General features: G+C 40.8%; 1 protein-coding gene across 1 annotated transcript in view; it reads right to left on the reverse strand.

The window, feature by feature from the left end:
* Window positions 1–205: 205 nt before the first annotated feature.
* The window catches only part of BPHL (biphenyl hydrolase like), a 374,961-nt gene continuing 359,901 nt past the window's right edge, over window positions 206–15,265 (reverse strand). The window contains exons 6-7 of the mRNA XM_069730737.1: window positions 13,362–13,485; window positions 206–459 (exon numbers count right to left, since the gene is read on the reverse strand). Of these exons, the coding sequence (XP_069586838.1) occupies window positions 366–459; window positions 13,362–13,485 (218 nt within the window). The 3' untranslated portion in view covers window positions 206–365. The remainder of the gene's footprint in view (window positions 460–13,361; window positions 13,486–15,265) is intronic.

Here is a 15,265-nt window from a genome sequence, read left to right on the forward strand (position 1 = left end):
ACTCGCGAAAATTGTGTCACTGTCCAAATATTTCTGGCCCTAACTGTAAAAGGACACATATAGCAGAAAAGTGCATGTAGCTATCTAACTTTACAGCTTTGATAGGGTGCAGTTTATAATTTACTGCAAATCATAAGATGAGTTTTATTTCTGAGTACTCACAGAATGCGGTTTGCAATACTTGCAAAAGAAAGGCTAAGCAGTTTTGCACATAAACCAGTTTTATTTTGTCAGCAAGTGATTACATAACTCATGGCCACTAGAGTTTTCAGTAATTTCAACAGCAAAAAATTAAGGAAATCTGATATGCACTATTTTCTTTCATTACTAGCTATGCTACCATTTGAGGTAGTTTTACAGAAAAGTTAGGCTGAGCATAAGAAGTCTTCCACTAATCTGTTAAACTCTTCAGAAAATCTTAGATGAAGATTGTGTTTGCCCTCAGGCATCAGATGCAGCCTGTAAAAGAAAAAAGTTCCACAATTTAATATATTATTATGCATGAAAGAAACACCCAGTAACCATCACTTAGAGACTAGAAATCTTGGTATGTCAAATAGAAAGAGGTGATACTTCAAAGTAATGTACAATCCCATAACTCTTTCAAGGAGTTTTACAATTTAAGAAAAGTAGACGCCAAATGCTCTTATGCACGTAAAATAACAAAGAGTAGGTACTCCCCTCTCCTTGGGTTCAGAGCCAGCTCCTAGCTTAAGTCTCAGTGTTCCTTCTGCTGTGGTAACGTCACGTCAACAATGTGCATCACCATCACAAACAATCACTGAGCTCCGCAGCTGTACTGAGGTAGACGGCATGATGCGCTGAGCTCCGCAATTGGCTCTGGTGGTGATACGAGCGATTGCTGCAAAGTGTTATTTGCTGCAACGTCGTCATGTCAACAGTTCACATCACCACCGCAGTCAAGCACTGAGCTCAGCGGCTTGTGCAGTCAACTACAGCACAGCTTCTGAGCTCAATGATTGGCTGCGGCGGTGATGTAAGTTGTTGATGTGATGTTTCTACTGCAGCCAAAACAAAAAGACCTGAGCATCATCAGATATCAGCTTCTGGACCCAGTAAGGTCAAGTATCTGCTGTATTTGCTACTTTAGATATATTAGAACATTTGAGGTCCACTTTCATTAAACTGTAAAGCTTCCTTAAATTGTACAGCCCAACAAAAGAAACACTATACATAAAAAGATACTTATCTCGTTAAAGAGGACCTTTCACCAAATGTACAGTAAAAACAAAAAACAGTGGACAGAGGAAATGAAAAGCACACTATTAACAGCAATTAGAACTTACAATATGTGTGAGGCATGGAAGCCACTCACATACATAAAGAAGCCTTCCAACATCTGGGATCAGCCTACTGCTTCCAAACCAGTCGCTCAGGGCCTTGGACACAGTGAATCAAAATCAAGCTAAAAAAATAAAATAGGAGAGCCAGACGATCCCTGCCGATTCTCAGCTGAATCAACCAAAAGCTCTGGAAGCAAGCAGGACACAAGCTCCTCCACACCCAATCGCCTCCTCTCATCAGCTGAACGGAACATAAAAATTATAGAATTTTTATGTAATGTGGAATAAGCCTTGTTGTTGTAAGACAGTTGGATCTCCTTATCTCTGGTATGTTGTTCCATTCCGAAGATGAGAGGCAATCGGCTTCCCTCTGGAGCGGGTGGGTCTTTCAGCTGAGGAGAAGCAAGGATCGTGGAGAGTTCGAACCTGGAGGAAAGATTTACATAAAGAGTAGAGGAAAAGGATAAAGGCAGCTCACTCCCACCTACAGAGTAAGTGTTGGGATTTATCAAAAGTCAGGAGACATTATTTTAGAGGTGTTGGCTGCCACTCCTTTTTTATTTTTTTAGTTGGACTTTCACCAAATTTTTCATGTTGAACTGGAGACACGACTTAATAGGGGCTGCAGAACAGAATAAAACATTTAATCACACTCAGATTTCCTGCGGTCCATCACATTCTCACGCTCCAGGGAGGCAAGCAGGCGGTTTGTCAGACCTATGGTGGCAGTGTGTTCTTCTTTCCCCGTGTGTTGCCGCCTGATTATGATTGGTCAATGATAGAAAGAGGAAGTACACACCTCCAGTGAAATCTCTCTGGTAATTGCTACTTAGGCGTAAATAAAATATACTGCTTAGGTCCCAAATACTTTGATCACTAATATCTCTGCAATGGAGAGGCAAAATTAAAAAAACAAAACAAAAAAAACAAAAACATTTTAACCCCTCAACGGCCAATGACGGATATATCTGACATTGTACACCTCCCCCTGTTTCGTGCGGGCTCCGGCGATGAGCCCACACCTTTTCCGGCACATGACAGCTGACCTGATCAGCTGTCATGTGCCCCTAACAGCCGCAGGTGGAATCGCGATCTACCCACGGCTGTTAACATGTTAACATTACCCCCGATTTGCCCCATTCAAGATAAAACAATTAAAAAAAATCAAATATACACATATTTGGTATCGCCGCATTCAGAATCACCTGATCTATCAATACATAAAAAGAACTAATCCAAATCCATACACGGCATAGCAAGGAAAAAAAAAGAATCCCCAGAATTATGTTTTTTTGATTGCTGCATCATTGCAATAAAATGCAATAACGGGTGATCAAAAGATCGTATACACACCTGAATGGTATCAATAAAAACATCAGATCGGTGCGCAAAAAATAAACCCTCACCCAGCCCCAAATCCTGAAAAATGGAGACGCTACGGGTTTTGGAAAATGGCAACATTTTTTTTTTTTTTTTACAAACTGCATTTTTTTCACCACTTAAATAAAAAAGAACCTAAACCCGTTTGGTGTCTGTGAACTCAAAATTACCTGGAAAATCATAATGGCATAATTAGCATTTAGTGAACATGGTGAAAAAAATTCCAAAAAACAACTGTGGAATTGCACTTTTTTTGTTTGCAATTTCACTGCATTTGGAATTTTTCCCCGTTTTCTAGTACACGATATGGTAAAATCAATGGTGTCCTTCAAAAGTATAACTCATCCTGCAAAAAACAAGCCCTCACATGGCCATATTGACGGAAAAATAAAAAAGTTATGCCCGTGGGAAGAAGAGGAGCAAAAAGTGGAAATGCAAAAATGGAAATACCCCTGGTCCTTAAGGGGTTAAACTGCTCTGTGGCCACTATTACATTATGTATCCAGATCAAGATGAAAAATTAGGTGAAATGTCCTCTTTATGGTATTTAATTTTTTCAGACAATTCTCAAATTGCACAGCCCTTTGCTTTCACACCAGTACATGCTCTGTCTCTAATTTACAATCCACTTAGTAGATAGGGGGAGAAGACTAGCTGCAGTGATGTCTGCCATGCAGAGCACAGCACACAGAGGAATGCCAGCTCTTCAAACTTTTTTTAGCACACAAGTAACAAAATAGATGAACACATTCAATAATACTGAGCAGTCTCACTGTGAATCCCCTTGGATTTTAGGTAAAAGGCTTTTTAGAAAGCTCACCATCATCATCTTCTCACTGTCTACATCTGCCCATTTCTTCTCCCTGCTCGTCACTCCTTCCCCCTCCCCTCTCCATAGACTGTAATGATATTTGTAACATGACAGCATAGGGAGCTAGCAATCTGACTTGTCTGGACAAGACAGTCTTGAGTTATAATTGGAGAGTGGATGATAACTGATAGTTTCAAAAGGCAGCCAGGAGTGGAAGAAATGTTCAATAAGAGGCAATGGGAGCGTATTTCACTGATAAGGTTTATTACAAAGTTTTTTTTACATTTTCCTGTATTACTGAATTCTGCAAAGTTTGTAAAAAGTACATTTCTATTTTCAATGTAGAAACCTGAAAACACAGGCCAGCACACCTGGTGGTATTAGGCCGGCCTCACACTCAGCGTATAAAAATACGGTCCGTAATTTACGGCCGTAATACGCTGAAAAGTCCCCAAAATAGTGGTCCGTATCTCCTCCGTAGGCAGGGTGTGTCAGCGTATTTTGCGCATGGCATCCTCCGTATGTAATCCCTATGGCATCCGTACTGAGAGATTTTCTTGCAGGCTTGCAAAACCGACATACGGATATACAAGGGATCCATGTGCTCAAAAAATAATAAGAACATATATACTGTCTATATATATATATATATATATATATATATATATATATATATATATATGTTAGTGAGACACATATATATATATATTTATATTTCATCCAGCGCGAGATAGCTTTAAAGCCGGTAATTCAATTGCCGGCTTTTGCTATCTCCTTCAAAAACCCGACATGATATGAGACATGGTTACATACAGTAAACCATGTCATATCCCCCTTTTTTTTGCATATTCCACACTACTAATGTTAGTAGTGTGTATGTGCAAAATTTGGCCGTTCTAGCTATTAAATTAAAGGGTTAAATGGCGGAAAAAATTGGCGTGGGCTCCTGCACAATTTTTTCCGCCAGAGTAGTAAAGCCAGTGACTGAGGGCAGATATTAATATTCTGGAGAGGGTCCACGGTTATTGGCCCCCCCTGGCTAAAAACATCTGCCCCAGCCACCCCAGAAAAGGCACATCAGGAAGATGCGCCTATTCTGGCACTTGGCCACTCTCTTCCCATTCCCGTGTAGCAGTGGGATATGGGGTAATGAAGGGTTAATGCCACCTTGCTATTGTAAGGTGACATTAAGCCAGATCAATAATGGAGAGGCGTCAATTATGACACCTATCCATTATTAATCCAATTGTATGAAAGAGTTAAACAAAACACACACACATTATTAAAAAGTATTTTAATGAAATAAACACAAAGGTTGTTGTAATATTTTATTGTACGCTCAATCCACTGGCTGAAGACCCTCTCTCTGTGACAAAGAAAAAATTACCGGCTTTTAAGCTATCTAGCGCTAGATGAAATATTAATATATATACAAACATGTGTCTCACTGACACACACATATATATATATATATATATATATATATACCTATTCTATGTGTACACATTTATTCTACCTATTCTACTGTAAGCTGTCAGTGTGATTTTACTGTACACCGCACTGAATTGCCGGCTTTTCTCGCTAACACCGCTGCGTATTTCTCGCAAGTCACACTGCTGGTCCGTGTGTAATCCGTATTTTTCGGGCCCCCATAGACTTGCATTGGCGATTTTTTTGTGCAATACGGTGACAAACACAGCATGCTGCGATTTTCTACGGCCGTAGAAGACTGTATAATACGGATCAGTAAAATACGGCAGATAGGAGCTGGGGCATAGAGAATAATTGGGCCGTGTGGAATGCGTGTTTTATGGACGTATTTAATGCCCTCATACGTCCGTAAAACTCGCTAGTGTGAGGCCAGCCTAAGTGTAATGTGTAGGTGCATGTTAACACTGTAGCCACTAACCAACAAACACAACCTAGGGGTAAAAACAAGGAATATATACCCTGCAGTAAGTAATTAATGGTAATTCTATTCTAGGTTGTATTTTCTATGTACAGTCAGAAAGACTGTTTATGATAGTCATTTACATTTAGTAAACTGGTGAGGAAACTGTATCAAAGGAAAATACTTCTCTGACAAATGCCCTTTTTACCTAATCTACAGTACGTCAAGAAAACAGGTGTCAGTGCAAATGAGAGGTGTGGAGTCAGAGGGAATCAGTCCAGGGGTCAGCAACCTGTCACACTCCAGCACTGGTAAAAACATAACTTCCAGCATTACACGACACAGATTACCAGGCAGCTATCAATGCACAAAAGCTGAAGCATCACGGGTTGAGGATCCCTGTAGCACACCATGCTATAGATTTTTAGGGATTTTAAAATGACATTCACCTCTCCAAGTTATGTTCCTCTCCATTCTCAGCTATGGTCACCGATAATGACCCACTGGCATAAGGACCTTGTCCGCAGCAGCGCCCAGAGGTAAAAGGGGCAAATGAACGAAAAGAGACGAGTACCTATGAGCTTACCTAGCCTGAGGTCTGTAAAGTGGGGGGTTTGGTCTGGGTTTGTACAACTAAGTAAACTGTAGCACATAAACCTCTATTGTGTATAACTCAATGAGGTAAGGAGAATTTTCTTTCAAATATAAATATTTTTATTAGCAAACACAAATAAAATACATTACATACGGTAAGAGTACCACAAACCAAGCAGGCTTAAATGGGAATGTAACCAGGTAGTTTGAACAATAGCTATATTATCTATATTATGCCCCCATTACAACAGATACCATATATCTCCAAACATTTAGTATAAATAAATCCTATGTAAAGTTACAAAAGTATAGGAGAAAAAGGAGTTTTTTGGCCCTATAAGAGCAGGGGAAATAGGCTAGTTCAGATCGCTAGAAATGCAGCTGGCTATATAAAGCAGGGTTTTCATTAGAAAGCGAGTTTTTTTCTCTTTTCTTTTTTATATATATAGTATCGGGAGGATCCGAGCGCGGTAACATCCGGTCATGCGCACTAGCTGAAGAGCAGGAAGGAGATCCTAAGCAAGCGCAGTCGCGTCCAAGCTCAAACACAGGTACCTCCCCCGGCGCACCAGCTACGTCTGCACATACCCAGGATCTTTCTGTCCTATATGCTCCTTTTGTTGCAGATATAGCTAGGCGTTTTAATGCTTGTGGAAACAGGAGCTACTTGCACAGTGAACAAGTCTGTATGATCATGTTCACACACCACCAAGAAACCTGAAGACACAAAAGAGAATAGTAAAACCAAAAACACTCAGTTTGAAAAAATGTTGCAGTAATCCGCAAGTGCTAGTAAAAGATGTAAAAAACAGGGTATTTGGTTGATACGTTTTTTGCAAAAAATGTATACTAAGCTGCTCTACCAATCTTCACGGTATACCCTTATCAGAGCAGTCCTAACTAATGTATGCAATCCCTATCTGATGTATTTAAAAACCTGATCATCTGTATATAACCTGTGATTGGTAGAGCAGCTTAGTATACATTTTTTGCAAAAAACGTATCAACCAAATACCCTGTTTTTTACATCTTTTACTTGCACTTGCGGATTACTGCAACATTTTTTCAAACTGAGTGTTTTTGGTTTTACTATTCTCTTTTGTGTCTTCAGGTTTCTTGGTGGTGTGTGAACATGATCATACAGACTTGTTCACTGTGCAAGTAGCCCATGTGTTCCTGTTTCCATAATTGTTCTCTTGTGTCTACAAGACTGGGGAGTTCCACCACTCCTCTTGGGCTATCTGCACAAAAGCTGTTCTACCCTGTATGCACACATGGATTTTTCCTCTCTGAACCCTGTTCACACAGGTTATATACAGATGATCAGGTTTTTAAATACATCAGATAGGGATTGCATACATTAGTTAGGACTGCTCTGATAAGGGTATACCGTGAAGATTGGTAGAGCAGCTTAGTATACATTTTTTGCAAAAAACGTATCAACCAAATACCCTGTTTTTTACATCTTTTACTAGCACTTGCGGATTACTGCAACATTTTTTCAAACTGAGTGTTTTTGGTTTTACTATTCTCTTTTGTGTCTTCAGGTTTCTTGGTGGTGTGTGAACATGATCATACAGACTTGTTCACTGTGCAAGTAGCCCATGTGTTCCTGTTTCCATAATTGTTCTCTTGTGTCTACAAGACTGGGGAGTTCCACCACTCCTCTTGGGCTATCTGCACAAAAGCTGTTCTACCCTGTATGCACACATGGATTTTTCCTCTCTGAACCCTGTTCACACAGGTTATATACAGATGATCAGGTTTTTAAATACATCAGATAGGGATTGCATACATTAGTTAGGACTGCTCTGATAAGGGTATACCGTGAAGATTGGTAGAGCAGCTTAGTATACATTTTTTGCAAAAAACGTATCAACCAAATACCCTGTTTTTTACATCTTTTACTAGCACTTGCGGATTACTGCAACATTTTTTCAAACTGAGTGTTTTTGGTTTTACTATTCTCTTTTGTGTCTTCAGGTTTCTTGGTGGTGTGTGAACATGATCATACAGACTTGTTCACTGTGCAAGTAGCCCATGTGTTCCTGTTTCCATAATTGTTCTCTTGTGTCTACAAGACTGGGGAGTTCCACCACTCCTCTTGGGCTATCTGCACAAAAGCTGTTCTACCCTGTATGCACACATGGATTTTTCCTCTCTGAACCCTGTTCACACAGGTTATATACAGATGATCAGGTTTTTAAATACATCAGATAGGGATTGCATACATTAGTTAGGACTGCTCTGATAAGGGTATACCGTGAAGATTGGTAGAGCAGCTTAGTATACATTTTTTGCAAAAAACGTATCAACCAAATACCCTGTTTTTTACATCTTTTACTAGCACTTGCGGATTACTGCAACATTTTTTCAAACTGAGTGTTTTTGGTTTTACTATTCTCTTTTGTGTCTTCAGGTTTCTTGGTGGTGTGTGAACATGATCATACAGACTTGTTCACTGTGCAAGTAGCCCATGTGTTCCTGTTTCCATAATTGTTCTCTTGTGTCTACAAGACTGGGGAGTTCCACCACTCCTCTTGGGCTATCTGCACAAAAGCTGTTCTACCCTGTATGCACACATGGATTTTTCCTCTCTGAACCCTGTTCACACAGGTTATATACAGATGATCAGGTTTTTAAATACATCAGATAGGGATTGCATACATTAGTTAGGACTGCTCTGATAAGGGTATACCGTGAAGATTGGTAGAGCAGCTTAGTATACATTTTTTGCAAAAAACGTATCAACCAAATACCCTGTTTTTTACATCTTTTACTAGCACTTGCGGATTACTGCAACATTTTTTCAAACTGAGTGTTTTTGGTTTTACTATTCTCTTTTGTGTCTTCAGGTTTCTTGGTGGTGTGTGAACATGATCATACAGACTTGTTCACTGTGCAAGTAGCCCATGTGTTCCTGTTTCCATAATTGTTCTCTTGTGTCTACAAGACTGGGGAGTTCCACCACTCCTCTTGGGCTATCTGCACAAAAGCTGTTCTACCCTGTATGCACACATGGATTTTTCCTCTCTGAACCCTGTTCACACAGGTTATATACAGATGATCAGGTTTTTAAATACAACAGATAGGACTTGCATACATTAGTTAGGACTGCTCTGATAAGGGTATACCGTGAAGATTGGTAGAGCAGCTTAGTATACATTTTTTGCAAAAAAACGTATCAACCAAATACCCTGTTTTTTACATCTTTTACTAGCACTTGCGGATTACTGCAACATTTTTTCAAACTGAGTGTTTTTGGTTTTACTATTCTCTTTTGTGTCTTCAGGTTTCTTGGTGGTGTGTGAACATGATCATACAGACTTGTTCACTGTGCAAGTAGCCCATGTGTTCCTGTTTCCATAATTGTTCTCTTGTGTCTACAAGACTGGGGAGTTCCACCACTCCTCTTGGGCTATCTGCACAAAAGCTGTTCTACCCTGTATGCACACATGGATTTTTCCTCTCTGAACCCTGTTCACACAGGTTATATACAGATGATTAGGTTTTTAAATACATCAGATAGGGATTGCATACATTAGTTAGGACTGCTCTGATAAGGGTATACCGTGAAGATTGGTAGAGCAGCTTAGTATACATTTTTTGCAAAAAACGTATCAACCAAATACCCTGTTTTTTACATCTTTTACTAGCACTTGCGGATTACTGCAACATTTTTTCAAACTGAGTGTTTTTGGTTTTACTATTCTCTTTTGTGTCTTCAGGTTTCTTGGTGGTGTGTGAACATGATCATACAGACTTGTTCACTGTGCAAGTAGCCCATGTGTTCCTGTTTCCATAATTGTTCTCTTGTGTCTACAAGACTGGGGAGTTCCACCACTCCTCTTGGGCTATCTGCACAAAAGCTGTTCTACCCTGTATGCACACATGGATTTTTCCTCTCTGAACCCTGTTCACACAGGTTATATACAGATGATCAGGTTTTTAAATACATCAGATAGGGATTGCATACATTAGTTAGGACTGCTCTGATAAGGGTATACCGTGAAGATTGGTAGAGCAGCTTAGTATACATTTTTTGCAAAAAACGTATCAACCAAATACCCTGTTTTTTACATCTTTTACTAGCACTTGCGGATTACTGCAACATTTTTTCAAACTGAGTGTTTTTGGTTTTACTATTCTCTTTTGTGTCTTCAGGTTTCTTGGTGGTGTGTGAACATGATCATACAGACTTGTTCACTGTGCAAGTAGCCCATGTGTTCCTGTTTCCATAATTGTTCTCTTGTGTCTACAAGACTGGGGAGTTCCACCACTCCTCTTGGGCTATCTGCACAAAAGCTGTTCTACCCTGTATGCACACATGGATTTTTCCTCTCTGAACCCTGTTCACACAGGTTATATACAGATGATCAGGTTTTTAAATACATCAGATAGGGATTGCATACATTAGTTAGGACTGCTCTGATAAGGGTATACCGTGAAGATTGGTAGAGCAGCTTAGTATACATTTTTTGCAAAAAACATATCAACCAAATACCCTGTTTTTTACATCTTTTACTAGCACTTGCGGATTACTGCAACATTTTTTCAAACTGAGTGTTTTTGGTTTTACTATTCTCTTTTGTGTCTTCAGGTTTCTTGGTGGTGTGTGAACATGATCATACAGACTTGTTCACTGTGCAAGTAGCCCATGTGTTCCTGTTTCCATAATTGTTCTCTTGTGTCTACAAGACTGGGGAGTTCCACCACTCCTCTTGGGCTATCTGCACAAAAGCTGTTCTACCCTGTATGCACACATGGATTTTTCCTCTCTGAACCCTGTTCACACAGGTTATATACAGATGATCAGGTTTTTAAATACATCAGATAGGGATTGCATACATTAGTTAGGACTGCTCTGATAAGGGTATACCGTGAAGATTGGTAGAGCAGCTTAGTATACATTTTTTGCAAAAAACGTATCAACCAAATACCCTGTTTTTTACATCTTTTACTAGCACTTGCGGATTACTGCAACATTTTTTCAAACTGAGTGTTTTTGGTTTTACTATTCTCTTTTGTGTCTTCAGTTTTAATGCTTGTGCCTTTCCTGGCTCGCTTCTGTGACGTTGTAGCGTTTCCCTTTGCATAGCAACTTGGAATCACTCACGCCGCAGGCGCGCCGGGGGAGGTACCTGTGTTTGAGCTTGGACGCGACTGCGCTTGCTTAGGATCTCCTTCCTGCTCTTCAGCTAGTGCGCATGACCGGATGTTACCGCGCTCGGATCCTCCCGATGTGCTCAAGTGACGCGCGGGCGCTCCCCGCTGCTAGGCAGCGGTGGACTGCTTGCGTTTCAGGAGCACGGAGGGAGGTACCCATTTGGAGCCGGGAAGCACCGGCGCATGCGCCATACATTAGCTGACACCTGCTTAATCTCCATCTTCCCATTGGCCCTCTCCCTCGATATATACGGATATGAGCTTTGCTTTAGCCACGCCTCCTAAAGAAGGAAAACAGCGAAACGCGCGTCGAGGCGGAAGGCTGGGGCTCCAGGTCTTCACTAGCTTTATGTAAGTTTATTATCTATACTCTGGTTCATTTTCTGCCTAATTTTCAGCTGGGTAACTACTTCGGTGGCAGGTATATAATACATGGCACATGCCACTATATATAAAAAAGAAAAGAGAAAAAAACTCGCTTTCTAATGAAAACCCTGCTTTATATAGCCAGCTGCATTTCTAGCGATCTGTACTAGCCTATTTCCCCTGCTCTTATAGGGCCAAAAAACTCCTTTTTCTCCTATACTTTTGTAACTTTACATAGGATTTATTTATACTAAATGTTTGGAGATATATGGTATCTGTTGTAATGGGGGCATAATATAGATAATATAGCTATTGTTCAAACTACCTGGTTACATTCCCATTTAAGCCTGCTTGGTTTGTGGTACTCTTACCGTATGTAATGTATTTTATTTGTGTTTGCTAATAAAAATATTTATACTTGAAAGAAAATTCTCCTTACCTCATTGAGTTATACACAATAGAGGTTTATGTGCTATGGTGAAATTTGGAGTAAAATTATATGAGATCCCTTGGTGTATAACAACTAAGTAAACTGGTCTGAAAGCTGTATATGGGAGATTTTGGAACTATTATTCCTGTCAGGGTTATTAGACACATTTATATCTATACTAGATGGTGGCCCGATTCTAACGCATCGGGTATTCTAGAATATGCATATCCACGTAGTATATTGCCCAGTGACGTAGTATACAGCACAGAGCCACGTAGTATATTGCCCAGCCACGTAGTATATTGCCCAGCCACGTAGTATATTGCCCAGCCACGTAGTATGTTGCCCAGCCACATAGTATATTGCCCAGTCACGTAGTATATTGCCCAGTCACGTAGTATATTGCCCAGCCACGTAGTATATTGCCCAGTCACGTAGTATATTGCCCAGCCACGTAGTATATTGCCCAGCCACGTAGTATATTGCCCAGTCACGTAGTATATTGCCCAGCCACGTAGTATATTGCCCAGTCATGTAGTATACAGCACAGAGCCACGTAGTATATTGCCCAGTCACGTAGTATATAACACTGCCCACGCAGTATATACAGTGGCCACGTAATATATAGCACAGCCCACAGAGTATATCACACAGCCCATGGAGTATATAACACTGCCTATGTAGTATATAGCAGCCACGCTGTATCTAACACAGCCCACATAGTATACAGCAGTGTGGGCATCATATCCTTGTTAAAAAAATAATTAAAATAAAAATAGTTATATACTCACCTCCTGGGATCCACCGAAGTTCCGGCGATATGCGCGCGGCTGCCGCCATCTTCCGTTCCCAGGATGCATTGCGAAATTACCCAGATGACTTAGCGGTCTCGTGAGACTGCTAAGTCTTCTGGGTAATTTCGCAATGCATCACTGGGAATGGAAGATGGCGGCTGGCGCGAGTGGCTCAGCGGACAACGGAGAGTGAGTATAGCAGGTTTTTTTTAATTTTTATTATTTTTAACATTACATTTTTTACCATTGATGCCGCATAGGCAACTCAATAGTAAAAAGTTGGGGACTCACAGGGTTAATAGCGGCGGTAACGGAGTGAGTTACCCGCGGCATAACACGGTCCGTTACCGCTGGCATTAACCCTGTGTGAGCGGTGACCGGGAGGGGAGTACGGTGCAGGCACTGACTGCGGGGAGTAAGGAGCGGCCATTTTCTTCCGAACTGTGCCCGTCGCTGATTGGTCGTGGCAATGGTCCGTGGGCGTTTTGTCACGACCAATCAGCGACTTGGATTCCATGACAGACAGAGGCCGCGACCAATAAATATCTGTGACAGAAAGAAAGACAGACAGACGGAAGTGACCCTTAGACAATTATATAGTAGATTTATCCATGTAATCACTCACCTTGAATTTTTTATATGTTCATGTAGAAATTGTGGGTGACTTTTTGGGACCACAGGATCCTTCATACCATGAATTATTAATGTCGGGCAACCAATAAGCGGAAGCAAATGTCGACAGATATTACCTGATAACATTATAATTACATATTACATTAATGCAAATCATCATGCATTGTTTACACAAACTGTAATAACAACGTACATTAAAGGAAAATGAGAAATGGATGGGAAGATTTCAGACCTTATTGCAATTCAGATTTCTGAGACAGAACATTTTCCAGTGTATCAAATTTGTGTTACTATGATTCAGTATAATTTCACTGTATGACCACATGCATTTCTAATCTGATAAATTCCTGGTACAATATTACTATTGTCACATCAATTTCAACTGGCTTAAAGTAGCCAGTTTTTTCTCCTATTTTACTTCTGCTGCTTCCCTGAATATCCATTGTTTAGTTTTGTTTTTTAGTCCGCCACAGGGTTTCACAAACATGAGCCTTTTTAGTGTTAATTTTTATGGTCTTTACAAAGGGTGTTTCTCACAGGGTGATTACGCAGAACAGCAGAATAAAGACACGCCTGCAGATAATTCTGTACTCCCCCTTAGTAAATACAATAAAAATTAGCACTAAATAAAAAGAATCATATCTCTGGAACAGTATGACAGACATTAAAAATGACAGATTTTAAAAACAAAAACTGGAATACTCAGGGGAGCAGTGAGAAAAAAGTAAGAGCAAAAACTATATACTCTTGACTTGGTGACAAGTCCTCTTTAAAGGGAACCTGTCCCCCCCCCCCCCAGGCGCATTTGTAACTAAAAGAGCCACCTTGTGCTGCACTTATGCTGCATTCTGACAAGGTGGCTCTTTTAGTTCTTGTTCCTGGCACTAATGAAATAATGGTTTATGAAATTTGTCCCTCATACCTTGAAATCGTTCTGGGGCAGGTCTTTCCCCCCTAATACAGACGCACCACAGCCGTCACTCAGGGCCTCTTCGTGCCGGGAGCCGCCTCCTCTTCCTTCATTAGCGTCCCCGGCGCCTGCCCTGTAAGTTCGAAGGGCAGCGCAACTGCGCATGTCCAAAAAAAAAAATTATAGCGCGGGCGCCGGGAACGCTAATGAAGGAAGAGGAGACGGTGCCCGGCGCGCAGAGGCCTTGAGTGATGGCTGTGGTGCGTCTGTATTAGGAGGGAAAGACCTGCTCCGGAACGATTTCAAGGTATGAGGGACAAATTTCATAAACGATTCTTTCATTAGTGCCAGGAACAAGAACTAAAAGAGCCACCTTGTCAGAATGCAGCATTAGTGCTGCACAAGGTGGTTCTTTTAGTTACAAACCCCTTTAAACCAGTCAAATTTTCTGACTGTCCTCAATCACTACTAGGCCGGGGTCACATTTGCGAGTGCAATGCGAGAAACTTGCGTGAGTCTTTCGCATCAATACCTGCCACTGATGCCGGCACTCGGGACTGGAACGTTAAGCTGTATGTATTTCTATGCAGCCGCACACTCTGGTCCTGAGCGTCAGTGGCAGTGCTGGGTATTGAGGCGAGAGACTCCCGCAAGTTTCTCGCTTAGCACTCACAAGTGTGACCCGGCCCTATAGTGGTATACATCCGGTTTTCTTTATTCAATAAGGAGTTTCATGTGCCATGCTAATGATGTCCTCTTTGAAGAATTAATTTTTATTTTGCAGCGCCGATATGATAATATAGGCAGGACTAGTCTGACGGGAAGTCTGTCCCTTTCAACTAGTCCTGCCTTCTATCTTCTAATCATGCCGCCCTGGGCGTGATTGACATCCTGCCTATAATACTAATACTAGGACCATTATGCAAAAAGAGATTTACTGCAAGAATAGTCCTGCCTTATTACAATATGTGGTACTGTGGAATAAA

Source organism: Ranitomeya imitator, chromosome 6 (genome assembly GCF_032444005.1).
Source record: "Ranitomeya imitator isolate aRanImi1 chromosome 6, aRanImi1.pri, whole genome shotgun sequence".
In the NCBI taxonomy this organism is placed as follows: Eukaryota; Metazoa; Chordata; class Amphibia; order Anura; family Dendrobatidae; genus Ranitomeya; species Ranitomeya imitator.